The sequence below is a fragment of the Pan paniscus genome, chromosome 3, assembly GCF_029289425.2.
Source record: "Pan paniscus chromosome 3, NHGRI_mPanPan1-v2.0_pri, whole genome shotgun sequence".
NCBI lineage: Eukaryota > Metazoa > Chordata > Mammalia > Primates > Hominidae > Pan > Pan paniscus.
The window spans coordinates 143,610,862-143,635,645 of record NC_073252.2 but is presented as its reverse complement, the minus strand read 5'-3'; the positions used below and the strand labels follow the sequence as shown (position 1 = coordinate 143,635,645).

General features: G+C 40.5%; 2 protein-coding genes across 9 annotated transcripts in view; one reads left to right on the top strand and one right to left on the bottom strand.

Annotated features, from left to right (window-relative positions):
* Window positions 1-4,069, top strand: part of ZNF827 (zinc finger protein 827) — a 182,946-nt gene extending 178,877 nt beyond the window's left edge. For 3 of the 8 annotated variants that reach the window (XM_055111878.2, XM_014344757.4, XM_063603952.1), the window contains exon 14: window positions 103-4,069. In XM_055111878.2, the coding sequence (XP_054967853.2) occupies window positions 103-922 (820 nt within the window). In that variant the 3' untranslated portion in view covers window positions 923-4,069. The remainder of the gene's footprint in view (window positions 1-102) is intronic. The other 5 variants (XR_010112043.1, XM_008968868.5, XM_063603955.1 and 2 more) reach the window with 5 other exon arrangements.
* A 3,273-nt stretch (window positions 4,070-7,342) lies between these two features.
* The window catches only part of C3H4orf51 (chromosome 3 C4orf51 homolog), a 72,749-nt gene continuing 55,307 nt past the window's right edge, over window positions 7,343-24,784 (bottom strand). The window contains exon 7 of the mRNA XM_024928586.4: window positions 7,343-7,493. The gene's annotated coding sequence lies outside the window, so the exon portion shown is untranslated. The remainder of the gene's footprint in view (window positions 7,494-24,784) is intronic.

Here is a 24,784-nt window from a genome sequence, read left to right as displayed (position 1 = left end):
ACACTGGGGGGTGGTGTGAGGGAAGGCTGGTGAGGCGGGGAGAAGCGCGGCTGCCTCCGAACCTTCCCGGCTGAACCTCCCTTGCGTTGCTTTCCCCGGCAGGTGCCCATTCTGCATTTATTCCACCAACCGCCCCGCTGCCATGGAGTGCCACCTCAAGACCCACTACAAGATGGAGTACAAGTGCCGGATCTGCCAGACGGTGAAGGCCAACCAGCTGGAGCTGGAGACGCACACCCGGGAGCACCGCCTGGGCAACCACTACAAGTGCGACCAGTGCGGCTACCTGTCCAAGACCGCCAACAAGCTCATCGAGCACGTGCGCGTCCACACCGGGGAGCGGCCCTTCCACTGTGACCAGTGCAGCTACAGCTGCAAGCGCAAGGACAATCTCAACCTGCACAAGAAGCTGAAGCACGCCCCACGCCAGACCTTCAGCTGCGAAGAGTGCCTGTTCAAGACCACACACCCTTTCGTCTTCAGCCGCCACGTCAAGAAGCACCAGAGTGGGGACTGCCCCGAGGAGGACAAGAAGGGCCTGTGTCCAGCCCCCAAGGAACCGGCCGGCCCGGGGGCCCCGCTCCTGGTGGTCGGGAGCTCCCGGAATCTCCTGTCTCCCCTGTCAGTTATGTCTGCCTCCCAGGCTCTGCAGACCGTGGCCCTGTCGGCAGCCCACGGCAGCAGCTCAGAGCCCAACCTGGCACTCAAGGCTTTGGCCTTCAACGGCTCCCCTTTGCGCTTTGACAAGTACCGGAACTCAGATTTTGCCCATCTCATTCCCTTGACAATGTTATACCCCAAGAACCACTTGGATCTCACATTCCACCCTCCCCGACCTCAGACTGCGCCTCCCAGCATCCCCTCACCCAAACACTCCTTCCTCGCCTATCTCGGACTGAGAGAAAGAGCAGAGACTGTCTGAGGGCAGCCATGTTCTGTACCAAAAACAAAGAGACAAAAGACAAAAAAAAAAAAAAAACCCCACAAAACTTAAACACAACCCCAGCAGGTGTATGTTGCTGCAAAACCTACAGACCCCGATGGGTCTGGAACATGTGTACTGTATATCTTTAGTAAGGAATAGAGAATTGGCTCTGTGTGTATACCTATTGCATTGACCTGAAAGCTGCTTTATCCAATCTTCAGAGAGGTGACCTACTGCATACTTCTACCTTCAGAGGCATGCCTCCCCAGCCACCCACTCCCACTCTCAGCCCTTCTCCGTACTTTTCTCTGAAAGGAATCTTGTCTTGTTAAACCCTAAAGAGAGTGTCCTTAATAGCAATCAGCACTTGTAAGCTTATATACTGGTGCATTTGGTTTTCTGTTGGGTGAATGTGGTGTGTGGGCGTTTGTGGATTCTGAAAGAGAAAGCCGTGTGTCGTGTGCCATGACATTTCTATTGCACATTCTTTGTACTGGCTTCTTTAACAGCGATGAACGTTCTTTTCCCTCCTGGGTTGTTCATCCACGACAGTCTCTCCCTGTGCTCCTTCATCACCTTTCCCTCTCTCTTTGATGGCTACAGAGTGGTAGGGCCTGGTGCTTAGTCGATGAAGGAATGGTAGCCATCTACAGTGCTGCTGGAGATTTCCGCCAGAGCGCTGGAGACCTTGCGCTCAGATCTTCTCTGGTGATGAAGAGGCGAGGAATCAAGTGACTGATCTGGAAGAAATATCTCGCAGCACTGCAGCTAACATCACAGAACTTAAGTGTGTTTTGTGTGTGTGCCCACACGTAGACAAATGTGTATGGTGCACACACACAGTGCATCATTTTTTAAGGGCAGATTATATATATATATATGATGTATTAATTCAGTGGTTACCATTTGTTTGCAGGAAAAAGAAATGTATGAGTGAAAAAAATTATGGTTGATAAATCCAGCCAAGGAGATTAAAAGGGGTTTGGATAAATTCTGGGTATAAATGCTCAGACTAAAAAAAAGAAATGGCAGTTTTGCACAGTGCTATGGTCTTGCACTAGTTTTTGTTTCTCATCTGAAAAAAAAAAAGTAAAATAAAAGGAAGAAAATGTACCTTTTTTATGGAATGAGTAGACTGTATGTTTGAAGATTTAGCCACAACCTCTTTGACATATAATGACGCAACAAAAAGGTGCTGTTTAGTCCTATGGTTCAGTTTATGCCCCTGACAAGTTTCCATTGTGTTTTGCCGATCTTCTGGCTAATCGCGGTATCCTCCATGTTATTAGTAATTCTGTATTCCATTTTGTTAACGCCTGGTAGATGTAACCTGCTAGGAGGCTAACTTTATACTTATTTAAAAGCTCTTATTTTGTGGTCATTAAAATGGCAATTTATGTGCAGCACTTTATTGCAGCAGGAAGCAGGTGTGGGTTGGTTGTAAAGCCCTTTGCTAATCTTAAAAAGTAATGGGTGATTTAAAAAGAAAAAAGGAAAAAAAATCTTTGGCTGAATATGTTCATTGCTTGTATTTTTAAAACAACAGAATTTCCAGTATGAAACAGGCTGAAAGAGCAGGAAGAAATGTTCTTTGTATAATAATGGGAAGTTTGGAATATAAAAGTTTATATATTATTTATCTATTGGAGAACTGGTGTACAGGAGGAACATTTTCTTACTCTGTTGCTGTTTTCCATCATGTGTTATCCTAAGAGTTGGGGTTTTTTAAAATCTGCTTCACCAGGGGAAAATAAAAGCATCCCTAATGTTCTTCCTCTAGTCAGTTTGCTTTGCTGAAAGCTCCCTGGAAATTAGTACAGTTCTACAGGAAGCCAGAAGACTGTACTCTCTGTCCACACCATGGTCTCCTCAGTCCCCTCCATGCCAGCCCCTCTTCCCCACACCTAGTAGGTGTGCTACACCTCCCTTTGCCAGTCATCCTGCCATGGATGGGGAGCCTACTTGGTGCCCTGGCAAACCTGTTTACACTAAGGAGATGCCCACAGGGAGCGGGAAGCTCCCAAACCCTCAGTCATTCTCCAGCAGAGACCTTTGCTCTTGGCCAGGTTTGAAACAATGTTCAACCTCGCCACGTCAATGTCTCAGTAAAAGACACTATAGATAGTTATGGACAATACACTCCAAGAATACTGGGCTTATGGGTCGGTTGGTTTTTTGTTTTGTTTTGTTTTGTTTTCAAGTCATGTCTTTATCCCCATATAATGGAGAATGTGCCACTTGGCTAATGTGTTTTCAAAACTACAAGTTCAGTGATGACAGGAAAGAGGGCTAAAGTAGTCCCACAGAGGCTGGTAGAAAAGGCGAATCACACTTAAGCACCAGCAGGTTAAAAACCTGAAAGGGTGGCCCTGACAATTCAGACTATAGGTTTTACAGCATGCCACTTGTGCAATAGGAGGTCTAGGGTTGAAACTTTCAAGAACGAGAGGAGGTGAAGGAAGGAGACGTTTACTGCTCAAATGCCATGCATTTCACTGCTTGCCACTGAACTTGTATTTGAATGACTTAGTAATGCTTAATATAATTGGGCAACTTTTTTAGCACTTTGGAAAGAGTCATCAATCTTTCTGGTAAATTATAAAAGTTTTCTGAGTGAGAAAAGGTGTGTTTGGAGTTTGTTTGACTTTTTATATTATTATTGTTATTAATAAAGAAAAAATCTACAGCATTTTTCAGACTCCACCCTAGAAAATATGTACCCCTGAATTTGGTTTGCAGTTTGATACTCAGGGAAGGATGTATTCCATAGATATCCTTTCCGTATAAAACACTAACATCTTCGAGAAATTCACCTACCAACTAACTTCAATTGTTGTCACTATGCATTCTTCAATGAAAACTAGCTTATTTTTCCATATAGTAATGCAGTTAGGGTTCTCAGCACTTTCTTTCTTCTATCCTTTTTTTAACTCTTCATATTATGTTCAGATGATCATACTGTCAAGGTTTGTGTACATTACTGAAAATTTGTATTGTATAAAGCTTTTTGCATTACGAGGCTGTACAGGGTCATTTTGACAGTAACTGGTATATTCCTTTGCATCTTATGTTGCATTGCCAATTTCTAGTGTATCCAGTTTGAAAGTATAATATACTCTAATTAAAAAAAAAAAAGGTTGGCTATACTCTTGTTTCTTTTTCTTTTTTGGTTTGCCATCCTTGACTGCTTGTTAGTCTCAGGGTTATGTCTTGCTTTGTTCTGTTTTTTACTTCTCTGTGTATTTTAATCAGATTTCAGAAGTGTCCACTCCTGGTTATAACTGTCACAAAATTCAAGTGTTGAACAGCGATGGTTATAATGCAAACTGTTATTATGTACGTCATTAATGGCCATTAAGGTTGAGAGCATATCCATCATTCAGGACAGTGGCAGGCCAGCTCCTTCCTGAAATTACTTAGTGACATTTAAAAGTGTTTGCCAGCCCTATCCTCTCCTGCTTAACATCATTTCATTGACCCCATAGCCAAAGGGGGGAAAACAGATGAATAATTCCATTTATCTTAATGAAGTTGGGCAACTATGAGATTTTAATGAGTGGAAAAATGGTATGTTTTGCAAACTAAATAATAATCTATCCAAATGCAAGTAATAATAGTTCACCTTTCAAGGGAAGGTACCAGAGAAAGAAACTGAGACCAAAGACAGAGAGAGAAAGAAATGAAAAACACGCTAAGTTCAAACAATTTTTTAAAATCCATTTTGTTCTATCTATTTGAGACCTTTCCATGAATCTATGATGGTTGACAAAAATATATAAAGCAGCAGAAGAGACTGTTTTGCCTGGTTTGTAATTTGCATGCTTATAAATATAATGTCCTTTGCTTATTTCAAGCAATTGTGAACCACTTCACTCTAACATTTAAAAAGATCAAATTTACTTTTTTAAAAATGAGATAATGTAGGAGAAGCCACTTTGAAAATGGCCAGTCACTAATTAGACACTATTTTCTCTTTTATTTTTTCATCCAATAGCTATTTTTTAGGTGATTGAGTCAAATATGTTAATTTGATTCAAATACTAATTTTGTTTTGAGGTGGCTGGTGTTTATTGAAAATGTTAATATAAGGCAGACTTCTTTGATTTTTGCTAGTGCTACAGGCAGGTGTGGCTTCTCATTTTGTGTACACATTCTTTTTTCCTTAAACTCCACAGCTACCTTACATTTTCCCTGAAGTTGAGAATAGCCAGCAATACAAAGAAAATAATCATCAGTTTAGTAATCATTTCCCCAGAAATGGGCCTTCAGTGACTTTGAGAATGGTCTGGAAACAGAACTGTTCATGACAGAACAGACCACATCCTCTCTCATCTTGACTTCTCTGGAAAACATGGGGTGTGGACCCCAGCATCTCCAAGCCAGTCATGAGGCCTTTGTTTGAATTTTAATCCAAGCACAATTAGATATTTCTCCTACTGTCATGCTACATAAATATAGTTTAAGCTAAGACTCAAAGCCATGTTTTCTATAATGTGTCCACTGCTGATGGATTGTTTGGGGCCACCAACGAACCATGCCTGACCATTTAACTGAGCTGCCGCACCGGTCACAGGAGAGCAAGGAGAAATAGCAAACTGTGGTGAGCACATATGTCCCCTTATCCACAGTCAGAAACACCACAGTAGAACCCCTGCCTGCCAAAGGTCATGTGGGGCTTGTGAACAATTTGAAGGGGAAGACACATCTCATTAGTCACCTCCATGCTTTCAGTCTGTGGGGACGAAGGAGAGCCAAGAGGTGCTTAGTGAGAGATGGAAGCGGGTAGCAGCTGAGTGATTTCATCGGTGCTTCCAGAAGACAGAGAATATAGAACTGGAACCCTTCCCAGCAGCAGCTTAGAACCTGTGAGCAAAATCACAAGATAAAAGGAGTCCCTTGGAGATTTAAGATTCATTCTAAGGAGCCATCTATCACAGATATTCAAGATACTCCAGCCAATATTCTTGCTTACATCATTCCCTCAGAATAGAAGAGTCCCACACAAAATGGGGTTTATTTTGGGAATAACTACAATTAACTAAGCAGGCAAATGCCTGTAAAACAGGCCCCAGGGTAAGTGAAGTGCGGTGACTCCCAGAAATTGGGGCACCCCGTTTTTCCCTGTACAACATCTGAAGGGTTATTTATTAATCAAGGCCTCTTCTTCTTTATGAAGTAGTAGAATTTCTGTTCATAATTCTTTCTTTGTAGTTGAATCTGTAAAACAGGAAAATTCAGATCCTGCTCACACTGATAGGAGGTGCAAAAGGGAAAAGAAAAACCAATTGCTATATCCCCCTGGAATTCCTTTCTCATACAGCTAAGTATTAGTTCATTAGTTCTTGGTTTTCAGTAGAATTATAAACCTGGAGCAGAGAATCTGCTTCAATTCACACTTCAGAATCATTTCCCCCTACACAATTCCTTATAGGTGGTTTTTTTTACCCTGTATAGTGAGACAATTTGGATTACTTGGAGTCAGGCTACCTGAGTTACAAACCTGGCTCAGACACAAACTAGGGGTGTGATTAAGACATACCGTTAAGCATCTTATGAAAAGAGCTGCTGAACTAAATGATCTCTAAGGCCCCTTCTCACTCTAATACAACATATAATCAACTATGATTCTACAACTTGTTGTAAACAAGAAAAAGTCAGCCTTTTGAAAGAGAGATGGTTGCAAGGCAGAATCCTTGTAAGGCAGTTACAGCAAAAATGGCACCTCAATATTTTCAAGTCACAACAGGCTCAGTGAAGGGAAAAGAATGACTAAAAAGATTTTTCTGCTCACTTCAAAGGTTGGGAGATCTAAAGTTTTTCTCTTCTTTTTTCTTTCTTGAAACAGAGTCTCAATTCTGTTTCCCAGGCTGGAGTACAGTGGCATGATCTCGGCTCACAGCAACCTCCACCTCCCAGGTTCAAGCAATTCTCCTGCCTCAGCCTCCCGAGTAGCTGGAATTACAGATGCATGCCACCATATCCAGCTAATTTTTATGTTTTTTAGTAGAGACGCAGTTTCACCATGTTGGCCAGGCCAGTCTTGAACTCCTGACCTCAAGTGATACTCCTGCCTTGGCCTCCTAAAGTGCTGGGATTACAGGCGCGAGCCACTGCGCCCGGCTTAAAGTTTTCCTTGTCTGGTTAGAGCTAACTCCCCATGCTTGGAATGCCTGCAGTCGTCTTGAGGGTGGCTTAAACATATTTTACTGAACTGTTTGATCTGGTTTGATGAGTTAGGGGTTTGCCAGATGGATGGAGAGGCTTTGCCCTGCCCACTTTCATCTCTCCAACTCTGCTCCCTCCATTTCCCATCCCAATTGCTTCCAGCCTCCTCAAAGTCACCAGTGCCACTGTGACCACTGAGCTCTGACAACCACTTTTCATATGTTTTCTGTAGAAGAGTAAATGGTTTCTTATAGCAGGTATAATGAAACATTTTATTTAGTTTTAACATAATGAAAGAATACACTAAATATTGAGGTGGCAAAGAAGCCCTGGGCAGGCAGCAAGAGCGACTTGGTGAAGCCAAGAGGAGGTCCTGTCAATGACGTCTGACCCGAGCTGGTTGCTACAACAAAAGGTAGAATAAGGTGAGTCTGTGAGATGGGGAACAAGTGGTATCCAATACAATGATCATATTTGGTGTGAATGTTGCCATGTCTTTAGCCTCCAGGTCAATGTTGGTTACCCATCCACCCTGCTGGGTTAACTCAGCGCACTTCCCCTCCACTCCTGGCCCCCTACTCTTGAGAAGGACTGATGGTCTTGGGCAGAGCCAAGGACAGCGCTGTGTCATGATGCTAAGAAATGGAGGAGTTGGCACATTAAGAGGCAGGCAAAGCCTTCTCATTCATGTAGCAGGGCCTCTTTAGAGTCCTCCCATATTGGGGGTGTGTTATTTCTCTGATGGGATGTAGCTCTTCTAGGACTTTTTAGGGAGAAGCCACTGGAGAGGGTTGTGCACTGCCTTCCACCATAGCCTCTTTGACCTAGGAAAGCCATATGAGAGCCAAAACAGGGCTGATAGGGACAAGTTACCACCCAGGCCTCTGCAGGCAGCCTCAAGCCCAAGCAAAATGCATCCCAGTGGCTCTCTTAGGTCCAAACTCACCATGAAAGGGGTTGTGAGCCATACTCCAACTAGGAATAAAAAGATTACATTTGTCTGACATCTTCTCTGTGCATATAACTCCCCCAGGAATATGGGGCTGGACAAGGAGTAGGTGCACTCATAACAGATAATTGAAAATTAAAATATTCAGTATAGGGGTTTTCTCTGTTTCTTCCCATCTTTGACACACAACTAGCAGTTGTATTATTAATGGAAGATTGGGATAAAGATGGACTGATGGATAGGATGGGCACATGGATACATAGAATGTATATATAAAGAATGCATAGGTACATACATAATAAAGATAGAAACATAATAAATATGTATGTGTGGGACCACCCAGAAGGAAGGTCATCAATTTTATTATTCTAGGATTCATATTAAAAGACAATATTTTTCAAGGGTGGAGCAAGCTGGTCGAATAGAAGCATTCACCAATCGTCCTCTTTTTCCCCCACCAGAAACACCAAATTTAACAACTACATACACACACACACACACACACACACACACACAAAACCTTCATAAAGACCAAAAATCAGGTGAGCAATCACAGCACCTGGTTTTAACTTCATATTACTGAAAAAGGCACTGAAGAGGGTAGAAAAGACAGTCTTAAATTGCCAAGACCATCCCTTCCCAGCCCCCAGCAGCGGCCACGTGGCATGCAGGATCTGTGTACTTGGGGGAGTGAGAGCACAGCGACTGTGGGACACTGCACTGACCTCAGTGCTGCCTTGTTACAGTGGAAAACAAAACTAGGCTGAACTCAACAGATGCCCACTCATGCTGGCAGCATTTAGAACAGCCCTAGCCAGAGGGGAATTGCCTATCCAAGTGGTCGGAACTTGAGTTCAGGCAAGACACACCATTGTGGGCTAAAGCGCTCAGAAATCCTAAATAAACTCCAAAGGCAGCTTAGGCCACAAGAATGGCAAGTCTTAGTGCTGTGCTGGACTTGAAACCAGTGAACTTAGAGGGTATACGACCTACTGAGACACCAGCCAGGGCAGCTAAGGGAGTGCCCATGCCAACCCTCCAACCAACCCCAGGCAGTACAGCTTACAGCTCCAAAACGGACCACTTCCTTCCATTTGAGCAGAGAAAAGGGAAGAGAAACGAGGGCTTTGTCTTGTAACTTGGATAACAGTTCAGCCACAGTAGCACAGGGCACTGGGCAGAGTCATAAGGCGCCGATTCCAGGCCCTAGCTCACGGACGTTTCTAGACACATCCTGGGCCAGAAAGAAATTGCTGCCTTGAAGAGAAGGAGCCACTCCTGGCAACATTCATCACCTGCTGACTAAAGATCCCTTGGGTCCTGCATAACCAGCAGCGATACCCAGATAGTACATCAAGAACTTTGGGTGAGACTGAGATTTGCTGGCTTCAGATAAGACCCAGAACATTCTGAGCTGTGGTGCCTACTGTGAGAGATTCCTTCTGCTTGAGATAAGCAGAGGGAAAAATAAAAGGGGACTTTGTCTTGAACCTTAGGTACCAGCTTGACCACAGTGGGGTAGAGCACCAAGCAGGCTCTTGAGGTTCCTGATTCCAGACATTGGCTCATGGACAGCATTTCTGGACCTGCCCTGGGCCAAAGGGGAGCCCACTGCCCTGACAGGTGAGTCCCAGGCCAGGCAGCATTCACCACAAGCTGACTGAAGAGCCCTTGGGCCTTAAGGGAACATCAGCAGTCACCTGGTGGTACCCACCATATTGTGGGCACGTGATGGTAGTGGTGGCTATGGGGAGAGGCACCCCTGCCTGTGCAAAGGGAAAGGAAAAGTGGGAAGGACTTTGTCTTGTGGCTTGAGCACCAGCTTAGCCACAGTAGAAGAGAGCATGAGGCAGATTTCTAAAGTTTTTGACTCCAGGCCCTGACTCCTGAAGAGCATCTCTGGGCCTGCCTGGGTCCTGGGGGAACTCACTGACCTGAAAGGAAGGACATAAGCCTGGCTAGCTTCACTTGATGATCGTACAGCCCTAGGGCCCTGAGCAAACATAAGTACATAAGTAGAGCCAGGCAGTAGTTATAGTAGGCCTTTGGCAAGACCCAGTGCTGTGCTGGCTTCAGGTCTGACCCAGTGTAGTCCCAGTGGTAGTGCGATGGGTTGCTTATGTCACTCTATCCCCAGTTCCAGGCAGCTCAGAACACTCACAGAGACTCTGTTTGGGAGAAAGTAAGGGAAGAAGACAAAAGTATTTACCTGGTAATCCAGAGAATTCTTCTGGATCTTATCCAAGATCACCAAGGTGGTACCTCTACCACCTGCAAGAACCATAGCATTATTGGGCTGGAGGTGTCCCGTAATGCAGATACAAATTAGATCACAACACTCAAGTCCCTTCAAAGAATTGGAAAGCCTTTCCAAGAAGGATAGGTACAAACAAGCCCAGACTACAAAGACTAAAATAAATACCTAACTCTTCAACGCCTAGACATTGTTGAACATCCTCAAGCATCAAGATCATCCAGGAAAACATGACCGCACCAAATGAACTAAGTAAGGCACCAAGATCAATCCTGGAGCAACAGAGATAAGTGACCTTGAAGGCAAAGAATTCAACATAGTTGTTTTGAGGAAACTCAGAGAAATTCAAGATAACACAGAGAAGGAAATCAGAATTCTGTCAGACAAATTTAGCAAAGATGGAAGTAAAAAGAATCAAGCAGAAATTCTGGAGCTGAAAAATGTGATTGACATACTAAAGAATGCAACGGAATCTCTTAACAGCAGAATTGATCAAGCAGAAGGAATTGTTGACCTTGAAGACAGGGTATTTGAAAATACATAGTCAGAGGAGACAAAATAAAAAAGAATTAAAAAGAATTAAACATTCCTACAAGATCTAGAAAAAAAAGCCTCACAAGGGCAAATCTAAGAGTTATTGGTCTTAAAGAAGAAGTAGAGAAATAGATAGGGGTAGAAAGTTTATTCAAAGGGAAAATAACACAGAACTTCCCAAACCTAGAGAAAGATACCAACATTCAAGTACAAGAAGGTTATAGAACACCAGGTGAACTTAATCCAAAGAAGACTACCTCAATGCATTTAATAATCAAACTCCCAAAGGTCAAAGATAAAGAATGGATCCTAAAAGCAGCAAGAGAAAAGAAACAAGTAACATACAATGGAGCTCCAATATGTTTGGCAGCAGACTTTTCAGTGGAAACCTTACAGCCCAAGAGAGAGTGGCCTGACATATTTAAAGAGCTAAAGGGAAAAAAAAAAAAAAACTTTTACCCTAGAATAGTGTGTCTGGTGAAAATATCCTTCAAACATGAAGGAGAAATAAAGATTTTTCCCAGAAAAAAGCTGAGGGACTTTATCAACCATGGAACTGTCCTACAAGAAATGCTAAAGGGAGTTCTTTAATCAGGAAAAAAAGGATGTTAATGAGCAATAAAAAAAATCATCTGAAGGTACAAAACTCACTGGTAACGTAAATACACAGAAAAAAACAGCATATTATAACTCTGTAACTGATATGTAAACTATTCTCATATTAAATAGACTAAAAGATGAACCAATTAAAAATAATAACTACAACTTTTCAAGACATAGATAATATAGAAGATAAATAGAAACAATAAAAAGTTAAAAAGTGGGAGATGAAGGTAAAGTGTAGAGTCTTTATTAGTTTTCTGTTTGCTTGTTTGATTTTTTAGGCTAACAGTGTTAAGTTGTTACCAGTTTAAAATAATGGGTGATGGACGGGCACGGTGGCTCATGCCTGTAATCCCAGCACTTTGGGAGGCCGAGGCGGGCAGATCATGAGGTCAGGAGATCGAGACCATCCTGGCTAACACAGTGAAACCCCGTCTCTACTAAAAATAACAAAAAATTAGCTGGGTGTGGGTGGTGGACACCTGTAGTCCCAGCTACTCGGGAGGCTGAGGCAGGAGAATGGTGTGAACCCGGGAGTTGGAGGTTGCAGTGAGCGAGATTGCACCACTGCACTCCAGCCTGGGCAACAGAGTGAGACTCTGTCTCAAAAAAATAAAAATAAAAAAATGGGTGATAAGATAATATTTACAAATCTCATGGTAACTTCAAACCAAAAAACATACAACAGATACACAAAAAATAAAAAGTAAGAAACTAAATCATATCACCAGTGAAAAATCACCTTCACTAAAACGAAGACAGGAATGAAAAAAAAAGAAGGAAGACCACAAAACAACAAGAAAACAAACAACAAAATGAAGGAATAAATCCTCACTTGTCTATAATAACACTGAATGTAAATGGACTAAGCTTTCCAATTAAAAGACATAGAGCAGCTGAATAGATTTTAAAACAGACAAATGAAAAAACAAGACCCAATGATCTGTTGCCTGCAAGAAATACACTTCACCTATAAAGACAAGCATAGACTGAAAATAAAGGGTGGAAAAAGATATTTCATGCTAATGAAAACCAAAAAAGAGCAGGAGTAGTTATAATTATATCAGACAAAATAGTTTTCAAAAATTATAAGAAGAGACAAAGAGGGTCACTATATAATGATAAAGGGGTCAATTCAGCAAGAGGATATAACAATTTGAAATATATATATATATATATATATATACACACACACACACACACACACACACACATTGGAGCATCCAGGTATATAATGCAAATATTATTAGAGCTAAAGAGAGACATCGACCCCAATACAATAATAGCTGGAGACTTCAACATCCCACCTTCAGCGTTGGACATATCTTCCAGACAGAAAATTAACAACTAAACATTGAACTTAATCTGCACTATTGACCAAATGGACCTAATCGATATTTATAGAACATTATATCCAATGGCTATAGAAAACACATTCTTCTCCTCAGTACATGAATCATTCTGAAGGATAGACCATATGTTAGTTCACGAAACAAACACATATAAATTTAAATAAAATCAAGCATCTCCTCTAACCACATTGAAATAAAACTAGAAATCAATAACGAGGAATTTTGGAAACTATACAAATACATAGAAATCAAACAATATGTTTCTGAATGGTCGGTGCGTCAATGAAGAAATTAAGAAGAACGTTGAAAAATGTCTTGAAACAAATGATAATTGGAACACATCATACCAAAACCTATGGGATACAGCAAAAGCAGGGAAGTTTATAACTATAAGTGCCTGCATCAAAAAAGAAGAAAAACTTCAAGTGAATAACCAAATGATGTATATTAAAGAACTACAAAAGCAAGAGCAAACTAAACCCAAAATTTGAAGAAGAAAAGAAATAAGGATTAGAGCAGAAATACATGAAATTGAAATGAAGAAAACAATACAAAAGATCATTGAAATTAAAAGCTGGTTTTCTGAAAAGCTAAACAAATTTGACAAACCTTTAACCAGACTAGCTAAGAAAAAAAGAGAGGTGATCCAAATAAATAAAAGCAGAGATGAAAAAGGAAACATTACTACTAATACTGCAGAAATTCAAAGGATCATTAGTTGCTATTATGAGCAACTAAATACCCGTAAATTGGAAAATCCAGAAGAAATGGATAAAGTTCTAGACGCATACAACCTATCAAGATTGAACCATGTAGAAACCCAATTACTTGAACCAATAACTTGAATGTTATTTGACTAGTAACATGTAACGAGATCAAAGTGGTAATAAAAAGTCCCACAGCAAAGAAAAGCCTGAGACATGATGGCTTCACTGCTGAATTCTACCAAACATTTAAGAAGTAATACCAATCCTACTCAAACTATTCTGAAACAGAGAGAAGGGGATACTTCTAAACTCATTCTAAGAGGTCAGTATTACACTGATACCAAAACCAGACAAAGGCATGAAAGAAAGAAAAACAAGAAAGAAGGAGGGAGGGAGGGTGGCAAGGAAGGAAGGAGGGAAGGAAGCAAAAGAAAAAGAGAGAGGAAGGAAGGAAAAGAAAAAGAGAGAGAGAGGAAGGAAGGAAGGAAAGAAGGAAGGAAGGAAGGGAGGAAGGGAGGGAAAGAAGGGGGGAGGAAGGGAGACTAAAGATCAATGTCACTGATATTGATGAAAAAATCTTCAACAAAATACTAGGAAACTGAATTTAATGACACATTAAAAGGATTATTCATCATTACCAAGTGGGATTTATCTCAGGAATGTAAACGTGGCTCAACATATGCAAATCAATCAATGTAATATATCATATCAACAGAAGATAAAAACCATATGATCATTTTGATTAATGCGGAAAAAGCATTGTTAAAATTCAACATCAGTTCATGATAAAAAAAAAAAAAACCTCAAAAAACTGGGCACAGAAGGAATACTCCTCAACATAATTAGAGCCATATATGACAGATCCACAGCTAGTATCATACCGAATGGGGAAAAACTGAAAGCTTTTCCTCTAAGATATGGAACACAACAAAGATGCCTACTTTCACCACTGTTATTCAACATAGTACTGGAAGCCATAGCTAGAGCAATCAGACAAGAGAAAGACAGGGCATCCAAATTGGAAAGAAAGAAGTTAAATTATCCTTGTTTGCAGATGATAGGACATTATATTTTAAAAAACCTAGACTCCACCAAAAAACTATTAGAACTGATAAATTCAGTAAAGCTGCAGAATACAAAATCAACGTACAAAAATCAGTAGCATTTCTACATGCCAACAGCAAACAGTCTGAAAAAGAAATTTAAAAAGGGATCCCATTTACAATAGCTACAAATAAAATGATACCTAGAAATTAATCAAAGAAGTGAAAGATCTCTACAATGAAAATTATAAAACCTTAATGCAAGAAATTGAAGAGGACACAAAAAAGAAAGATATTCCATGTTTGTGGATTGCAAGAATCAATATTGTTAAAATGTCCATACTACCCACAGCAATGTACAGATTCAATGCAATCTTTACCAAAATACCAACAGCATTCTTCAAAGAAATAGAAAAAAAAATTCTAAAGTGTATATAGAACCACAAAAGACCCAGAATAGCCAAAGCTATCCTGAACAATAAAAACAAAACTAGAGGAATTACATTATGTGACTTCAAATTACACTACATGGCTGTAGTAACCAAAACAGCATGGTACTGGCATAAAAACAGACCTACGGACCAATGGAACAAAATAGAGAACCTGGAAACATGTCCAGGCATCTACAGTGAGCTCATTTTGACAAAGGTGCCAAGAACATACCTTGGGGGGAAAGATGGTCTCTTCAATAAATGGCACTGGGAAAACTAGATATCCACATGCAGAAGAATAAAACTAGACCCTTATTTCTCACTATATAAAAAATCAAATAAAAATGGATTAAAGACTAGTATCTAAGATCTCAAAATATGAAACTAAAAGAAAACATTGGGAAAACTCTCCAAGACACTGGAGCGGGCAAAGATTTCTTGAGTTATACCCCACAAGCACAGGCAACTAAAACAAATATGGGCAAATGGGATCACATCAAGTTAAAAGCTTCTCCACACCAAAGGAAACAAACAAAGTGAAGAGATAACCCACAGAATGGGAGAAAACATTTGCAAACTACCCATCTGACAAGGGATTAGTAATCAGAATATATAAGGAGTTCAAACAACTCTATAGAAAAAAATTTCTAATAATCTGATTTTAAAATGGTCAAAAGATTTGAATACATATTTCTCAAAAGAAGACATACAAATGGCAAACAGGTTTATGAAAAGGTGATCATTGATCATCAGAGAAGTGCAAACCAAAACTACAATAAGATATCATCTCGCCCAAGTTAAAATGGCTTTTATCCAAAAGACAGGCAATAACAAATGCTGGTGAGGATGTAGAGAAAAGGGAACCCTAGTACACTGTTGGTGGGAATGTAAATTAGTACAACCACTATGGAGAACAGTTTGGAGGTTCCTCAAAAAACTAAAAATAGAGCCACCATATGATCCAGCAATTTCACTGCTAGGTATATACCCAAAGGAAAAGAAATCAGTATATTGAAGAGGTATCAGCACTTCCATATTTCTCGCACCACTGTTCACAATAGCCAAGATTTGGAAGCAACCTAAGTGTCCATCAACAGATGAAAGGATAAAGAAAATGTGGTAAATATACACAATGGAGTACTATTCAGCTATAAAGAAGAATGAGATCCAATCATTTGCAACAGCATAGATGGAACTGGAGATTGTTATGTTAAGTGAAATAAGCTGGACATAGAAAGACAAATTTGACATGTTCTTACATATTTATGGGATCTAAAAGTTAAAACAATTGAACTCATGGAGACGGAGAGTAGAAGAATGATTACCAGAGTCTGGGAAGGGTTCTAGGGGGTTAGGGGGAAGTGGGAATGGCTAATGGGTACCAAAAAAAAAAAAAAAAAAAAAAAAGAATGAATGAATAAGACCTAGTATTTGATACCACAACAGTGTGTCTTATAGTAAATGATAATCTAATTGTACATTTTATAATAACTAAAAGAGAATAATTGGATTGTTTGTAACACAAAGGATACATGCTTGGGTGATGGATACCCCATTTACCCTGATGTGATTGTTATGCATTGCATGCTGCATCAAATTATCTCATCTACCCCATAAGTATATATACCTACAGTGTACCCATTAAAATAATTTTTAGACACAATTTTTCATTTTTTCTTTGTTCTATTTAATATAAAAACAGATTGATGAAAATGTTTGAAAAGAAAAACTAAGGGTCAAAGATATCTTATTAATCAGAATGGATATCTCCTTGCCCACCTTTTCTACAATTAAATAAATGGGCATAGCAATAGATTGTCACCATAGATCATCACCATATTATTAGTCAAGGTCCCATCTCTCTTTTTTTTTTTTTTTTTTTTTTTTTTTGAGACAGAGTTTCGCTCTGTTGCCCAGGCTGGAGTACAGTGGTGCTATCTTGGCTCACTGCAAGCTCCGCCCACTGGGTTCACGCCATTCTCTTGCCTCAGCCTCCCGAGTAGCTGGGAATACAGGCACCTGCCGCTACACCTGGCTAATTTTTTGTAGAATTACTAATTTTTTTTTTTGTAGAATTGCTAATTTTTTGTAGAGACGGGGTTTCACCGTGTTAGCCAGGATGGTCTCGATCTCCTGACCTCGTGATCCACCCGCCTTGGCCTCCCAGAGTGCTAGGATTAGAGGCGTGAGCCACCGCGCCCAGCCAAGGTCCCATCTCTTTATGGCATCAGACAATAGACATAGTAGCAGCAATAGTGAAATATTCAAGAGTTGGGGTTACAATTAAATGGGCAGAGTAATAATTTCCTGCTGAAGGACTTTACAATTTGGTTTATCTGCCTGTGGATAAGAAGCTAAATGTGTACACGAATGATTTTGTATCACAGGATCCTTTGTTTAAATATAAGCCCTTCACATTACCCATAATCCTTTGCCACCCTCATCATTATTCCCTATCCCTTTTCTTCAGAGCCCAAAGTTTCCATCGCAGTTGAACATATTCTAAAGCAAGTCTCAGCCTACCTTTCCAACCATTTCTCCCCTCAAGATTCCCCCTCCACGCTAACCATGATCAATGTCTCCCTCTCTTTTTCATTTATTATTTAATGAGCAACAAATATATGGAAAATCGTGTGTTGGCAGCTGATAAGGAATGGAAATAAATAAGATACATTTCCCAGCTTTAAGGAGTTTACCGACCAATAGAAGGAATGCGTGTCTGAGCATATGCATTATAATACAAGGAAAAATACACATAAATTGCTGTGAAAATATTGAATAAAGAATGACAGATTCTAACTGTGGTGGGAGGAGGCATTATGGAGGATGTAGCATGCAAGCTGCAATCTAAAGAATGAGTGGGATTTCCATACACAGAAAAATTGGGGAGGGCATTCCAGATTGAGAGAACAGCTTGAGCAAAGGCAAGAAGGTGAGAAATTGCTTGGTGGATTCTGTTGTGCTAGAAGATTACAATGAAACCAAACAAAGACAGCTTGTGTAGGGCTTCAAATCCCTGTCACGGAGACTGAATGCCTAAACTACTCTGTAGTTAGTAAGAGCTAACAAAAAATTTTGAGGCGAATGGCATGAATTAGATCTGCATTTTAGGAAGATAATTGGAGCAGCACTAAGAAAGTCCTATGGTTTGAATCTCCCAAAGTTCATGTGTTGAAAACTTAATCCCTAATGTAGCTGTGTTGAGAGACAGTACCTTGAAGAGGTGATTAGCTCATGTGGTCTTTGCCCTCAGAAATGGATTAATGCCGTTATCACAGGCAAGGCTTTGTTATCTCAGGAGCAGGATCTTCATAAAAAGATGAGTTGAGCCCGCTTCCCCTTCTCTCTCTCATGTGTTCTCTTGCCCTCCCACCTTCTGCCATGGGATGATGCAGCAAGAAAGCCTTCACAAGATGCTGGCCCCTTGATCTTAGACTTTCCCACCTTTAGAACCATGAGCCAAATAAATTTCTGTTTATTATAAATGATATAGTCTCAGGTATTTTGTTACAGCAACACAAAACAGACTAAGACAGAAAGGAAGACTCAAAAGGCAAAAAAGACAGAGATGAGGTATGTTCCAAATGTCCTAAACTGAAGTCATCATCTTCTCCCTTAAATCTGACCCTTACCATGTATTTCTTACTCCAGTAAGGGCACACCTATCCTCCAACTTACCTAACCTATAAAACTTGGGGTCAGCTTTGTCCCCTTCTAGCGCTCCTACTTCTTTTTCTTCCTCTTGCTCTTTGGATAGTTAATCCATCAAAGAGCTCTGTTTATTTTATCTGCCAAATATTTTTATGACTCTCTCCTGTCTTTTCCACTCTTAACATCCTTGTGCAGGTTCTTAGCATCCTCACCAGGTGGATCACAATAGTTTCCTGTCTAGAAGAAAATGTTCTGGCTGGGCGTGGTGGCTCACGCCTACAATCCCAGCACTTTGGGAGGCCGAGGTGGGTAGATCATGAGGTCAGGGGTTCGAGACCAGCCTAACCAACATGGTGAAACCCTGTCTCTACTAAAAATACAAAAAAATTAGCTGGGCGTGGTGGCGGGCGCCTGTAATCTCAGCTACTCAGGAGGCTGAGGCAGGAGAATTGCTTGAACCCGGGAAGTGGAGGTTGCAGTGAGCCAAGATCGCGCCACTGCACTCCAGCCTGGGCGACAGAGCAAGACTCTGTCTCAAAAAAAAAAAAAAAAAAAAAAAAAACAAGAAAAAGAAAATGCTGTCATGTAGAAGACTGAAAATGTATTCCAAAGCTCAGAAGAAAGTTCATGATGAGACTTGTTAGAGCAAAGATGACATTTGAAGACAGTGGAGAGGGTGGTAACACCATGGAAGAAACAGCAGCAGCAGCAACAACAGCAACAACAAAGGCACCAATGACAGACCCTTAGGAGATGGCTTTAATAGAGAGACTTTAATGGAAGAGAAGAAAGAGGAGGAGTTGTCAACACATGAGAATGAGAAGAAACAGAGAAGTCAGAGACAAGCACAACATTGCTAGAGAACCCAATGGTAGAGAGACTTTTATGTGAAATCGTACAGAAGGATGAGTAGAGTGAGGCTGAATCTTATAACCTGTATCAATTTGATGGCCATTGGTGATCTTTAAGGATGCAGATTCAATGACAGGTTAGGAGTGGAAGCTAAATTCCAGTAGGTTACAGAATGAGTAGATGGTGAGATGCTGGCAACAAAGAGAAAAGTCTACCCTTTTATGAGTTTAGTACTGAAAGAAATAAAGTTAATGCAGCCAGGCATGGTGGCTCACGTCTGTAATCTCAGCACTTTGGGAGGCCGAGGCAGGCGGATCACTTGAAGTCAGGAGTTTGAGACCACCCTGGCCAACATGGTGAAACCCAGTCTCTACTAACAACAACAACAACAAAAATTAGTTGGGCATGGTGGCAGGCGCCTGTAATCCCAGCTACTCAGGAGGCTAGGCAGGAGAATCACTTGAGCCTGGGAGGCAGAGGTTGCAGTGAGCTGAGATCGAGCCACTGCATGCCAGCCTGGGCGACAGAGTGAGACTCTGTCTTTAAAAAAAAAAAGAAAAGAAAAGAAAAAAAGAAAGTTAATGCATCCTAGCTCTCGCCAAAAGACCCCAAATCTTTCCTTCTCTCTCAGGGAAATCTAACTTTTTCCCACTCCCTACTTCACATTCCTTTGAAGAAGAGTAAACTAGTGGCATTATAATCGCCAGCCACACTCCAAACTAATTTTCCATATCTTTTTCTATCAAGTCACCCTTTGAAGTGTAGGCCATCCATCTTCATACCATCCCTACTATTGCTGCCCACCAGGACCAGTTTCTGTTAGCCAAGATAAAATTTAGTACCTCTTCTCCTAAATACAAAGAGTCCAAAAAAGTTTTAAAATAAAAAAAGGTCAAAGGATGAAAAGTCGCCCTACCCCTCACCCCTCTGCTGTGGCAAGAGTTATAAAATAAGTATTCTAGTCTGGAAAAATGAAGGATTAGAAGGGAATATAATCAGCCTCTAAGAAAACATGATGGATATGGCCAGAGAGCCCCAGACTCAGCCACCAAATTCCAGAATATTACAGCTAAAAGGTAAACCTTGAAGTTTCAAAGAGATTGTTTATGTTGGAGCCCTGGTCTCTGTTACTCTGACAAACTATCCTTTTCTGATGCATTGCAAGCCTGACCTTTGTGAGGAGGAGGGGATCTCAAATTCTAGGCTGGACACCACTTCAGCCGTGGAGACAGCTGCAGCTCCATAATCCTCCCCACATTCACTGCCACCTCACCAATGGGGAAAAAAATCACCCTCATCAGATAGAATGGGAGGAAAGGTACTGGGTTTTATGAGATAGAAATGAAATAATCTGTTTTTTATTAACTATCATGAGAAAATTATTAGTTCATGCCAGAATCACAAATATAAACATTATCATATTGAAAGCATTTACTCTGAAGGAGACCATCTGGCAAAGCCTTGCAGACCACACTTTGAGAGGCAGAGCATGTGTCGCCATGGTGGGCTCTTCCATTAAAGCGGCAAATCCAGAAGAAGTGAAAATTTAAGGGTTTTGAGGGGAGTACTTTGCAGTAATGACATCTGCTAGATACTTGTCACATGTTCTCTAGAGGTGGACCTGCTTTTACAAATGCTGTTTTATGAAAACCTGTATTTTCAAAACAAGGGGTGGTTATTATTCAGAATCCCTCTCTTTAAAAGTGGGTTTTTCCTTGGGCACTGAATTTCAGAAGGGTATTTATATAATGTATAGAGCATTAACTGTTTAACATAAAGGTTGGAGAAAAGATGAAGGGGACTGTAGGAAACCCGATGAGTTAGGAGCCACAATTAATTACAGATTAACCAAAAATGGAAAATATAGCATTTGAAATTATAAAGTAAATGCATAGTTCTTCTTTTGTAAAATGCAGTTTTGAAAACCTCACATTGTCACTTTTTTTTTATTTATTTTTTGTCTTTTTTTTTTTTTTTCAGAAAGGGAGAGATAGCTATAATTTGGAAAGCATTTCACCCTCTCTGGATACAGATACAGCCCTAGTTACATACAAAGTGAAGGAAACTTTACATTCCAGAAAAGAAGAAATGCTGATGGCAACTCTAAGAAATGCCCGACTCCCTTGAAGATCCACGTGAACGGTTTTCACCTGGCTGGCTTCCAATGTCAGCGGACTCTGAACTTAACGTTTGTTTGCATCTTCTGCCTTCATTTGCTCAGAGATGCTATTGCTGGTTGAATACCAGTTCCACGTTGAGCCTTTCCCAGATCTCCCTCCTCTAGGTCACACTGCATCCCCACATACTCAGGCAGAGACTATGCATATCTCAAAATCTAGTGAGAGTAGCAGCATCTAACAACTAGGAGCTCAATAGTTGTCAGGGGTGTTGGGCCTCAGCGACTCTATCTCTACCTTTTAGTCAGGAGAGTAATTCAGATTATACAGGCTGCATATGTTTACTGTCTCATCATATCAAACACTTTAGTGTGGATATTAGAAGTAGAGGAAAAAGCTCTCAAATAATTCAAATCTCCTGGGAGAATTTGGACTCTCAATAATTATTCTATTGTCCTTATACTTTTAAAAGTTTAACAATTGTTTTTAGTGCTTTCTAAAAGATAATACATGCACATGATAAAATAAAAGCCAATTCAATGATTATGTTTCGAGAGTGAAAAGTCATAATATGATTTTGTTTGTATCTCCTGCCTTCATTTGTTCAGAGATGCTATTGTTGGTTGAATATCAGTTTGTGTTTGAGCCTTTCCCAAATCTTGACGCTCTGTGCCACACATTAACTTCTATGGGTGGACCAAGACAATCTATGAGATGAATTCCTCAGTCTGGAGTAGTAAACTTCTGGGGAGGTAAGCAGAGCTTCGCATTCTGGATCTTAAGCTAAGAGTCCTAAATTGCTATAACTTTGGTCACTGCACAGTCTTTTCTGACCAAATCTATAATCTATACATGACAACTCATCTGGTGAGAAATTAGATTACTAAATGAGTGGACAAAGTATTTGTGTATGCTTCTTATAAGCTATTAGCCATAAAAGAAAGTGTTTAGGTAGGTCGATGACAAATGACTAAGAGAAAGAGAGTTATAGAGAAACAGCAAGACTTTAGAGCATCTAACTCCATCTCATTCTGTAAAAGAATCTTTCATTATGTAAAAAGAAACTGTAGCCTGGACAGTGTGAGGGAAGGGAAGGGACAAGGACAGAATGAAAGAAGGCTATTTGCCTAATCATTAAAAAAATAATAATTGCTGGCCAGGTGCAGTGGCTCATGCCAGTAATCCCAGGACTTTGGGAGGCCAAGGTGGACAGATTGCTTGAGCCCAGAAGTTTGAGACCAGCCTGGGCAACATGGTGAAACCCCATCTCTACCAAAAATACAAAAAATTAGTCGGGCGTTGTGGTGCCCACCTGTGGTTCCAGCTACTCGGGAGGCTGAGGTGTAAGGATCACTTAAGCCCAGGAGACAAAGGTTGCAGTGAGCTGAGATCATACCACTGCACTCCAGCCTGAGTGACAGAGCAAGACCCTATCTCAAAATAATAATAATAATTGATTATATAATTCATATTAATTTAAAGTAGTCTTATGGTTCAGTCTTGTGGTTTAGTATCAAATCACAGATACAACAGTCCCACAGAAAAAAAATATAATTAACACCAATTTAGGTCTTAGTTTCTTCATAAAACACCAAAGAAGGGAGTGTGTGTGTGTCCATATATATATATATATATATATATACATATATTTTTTTTTTTTTTCGAGATAGAGTCTCACTCTATCGCCCAGGCTGGAGTGCAGTGGTGCGATCTCAGCTCACTGCAACCTCCACCTCCCAGGTTCAAGCAATCCTCCTGCCTCAGCCTCCCGAATAGCTGGGATTCCAGGTGCCTGCCACCACTCCTGGGTAATTTTTGTGTTTTTAGTAGAGACGGGGTTTCGCCATATTGGTCAGGCTGGTCTTGAACTCCTGACCTCAGGCAATCCACCTGCCTAGGCCTCCCAAAGTGCTGGGATTACAGGCGTGAGCCACTGAGCCCTGCTGGGAGTATATTTTTAATATGCATCCAAAGAGCTTAAAAAGTCTTCTTTACACATTTTTCTCTATCAAGGATGTGCTCCAGCAGGAACCAACTAACAATGAATCTCTCCAAGCCTTACTCTCTTGCTCTCTCTATAACCCCTTAAAATTCCTCCCAACACTCAAGCCACACAGTTTCTTTCCTTTCTTCCTCAGCATTTTACTATACAGATGTATTTAACCTGTCTGGTTTCCGCCCCATATTTTAGAACCTGAACACTCAGATTGAAAGAGCCTATCATTACCAAGCAGGATAAACTTTAAAAATAAATTCATACATAGTGATATCAAAACAAAACTCCAGAGCATTGAGGTGAAAAAGGCAATCCTAAAAGGTACAACAGGATACAGAGGATTACCTACGAAGGAGTGAGAGTCAGATCAAAAGGATACTGCTCATCAACCAAAGCAGTCTCAAGAAAATGATGGAATAGCTTAGAAATGCTCAGGAAAAATCAATTTGAACTTAGAGTTCTATAACAAGCCAAGCTAACATGCAGAGAGAGAGAGCAAAATACCTTCTCAGACATACAAGCCCTTAGAAAAATGTATTACCCACTCTGATGGAGAAGGAAGGAAAAGCAAAAGAAAATCTACCAAAGATGTGCTCCAGCAGGAAGAAAAATAAATCCAAAAGGTAATGATGGGCTATAAGCAGTAAAGAAGAACGTATTCATGTTTTATTTTTGTAATTAGAAAGTAATCGCTTTTCAAAGGTTGGGGAGAAAAGATAACAATAATTCTTTATTTATATTCCATTTTACCTTTGCATAATACGTCACTATAGTTTGCAAAATGCTTTCCTATAAATTGTCAGTAGCTAGAATCACAGGACCTACAAAAATATGTTTTAAGAGGGCTATGTTAGGACAAATATTAATTCCAATAAAACTTGGAAATGTGATCCCTGAATCTAGTAAGATATTTCTTGCCATGTACACTGGCTGGCTTCTACAATCATTATGATGACGTCATTGGGTCTAAGAAGGGTTGAGGAACATGAAATTTAGCAGACTTTTTTTTTTTTTTTAACTCTGCCTACCAAGTTGAACCAGATTATGGACTGGTAGATAAGGAGATGAATGGAGGTAAGAACTATAATAGTTCAGATCGGCTGATGCATTCAAAAGGGACTCACGAGATGTTCAGGCTCTGAGGTTTATGAACTAGAGAGGACTCTCGCCGCCAGGGTGTGGCAGGGAGGCCACTATTCTGCCCA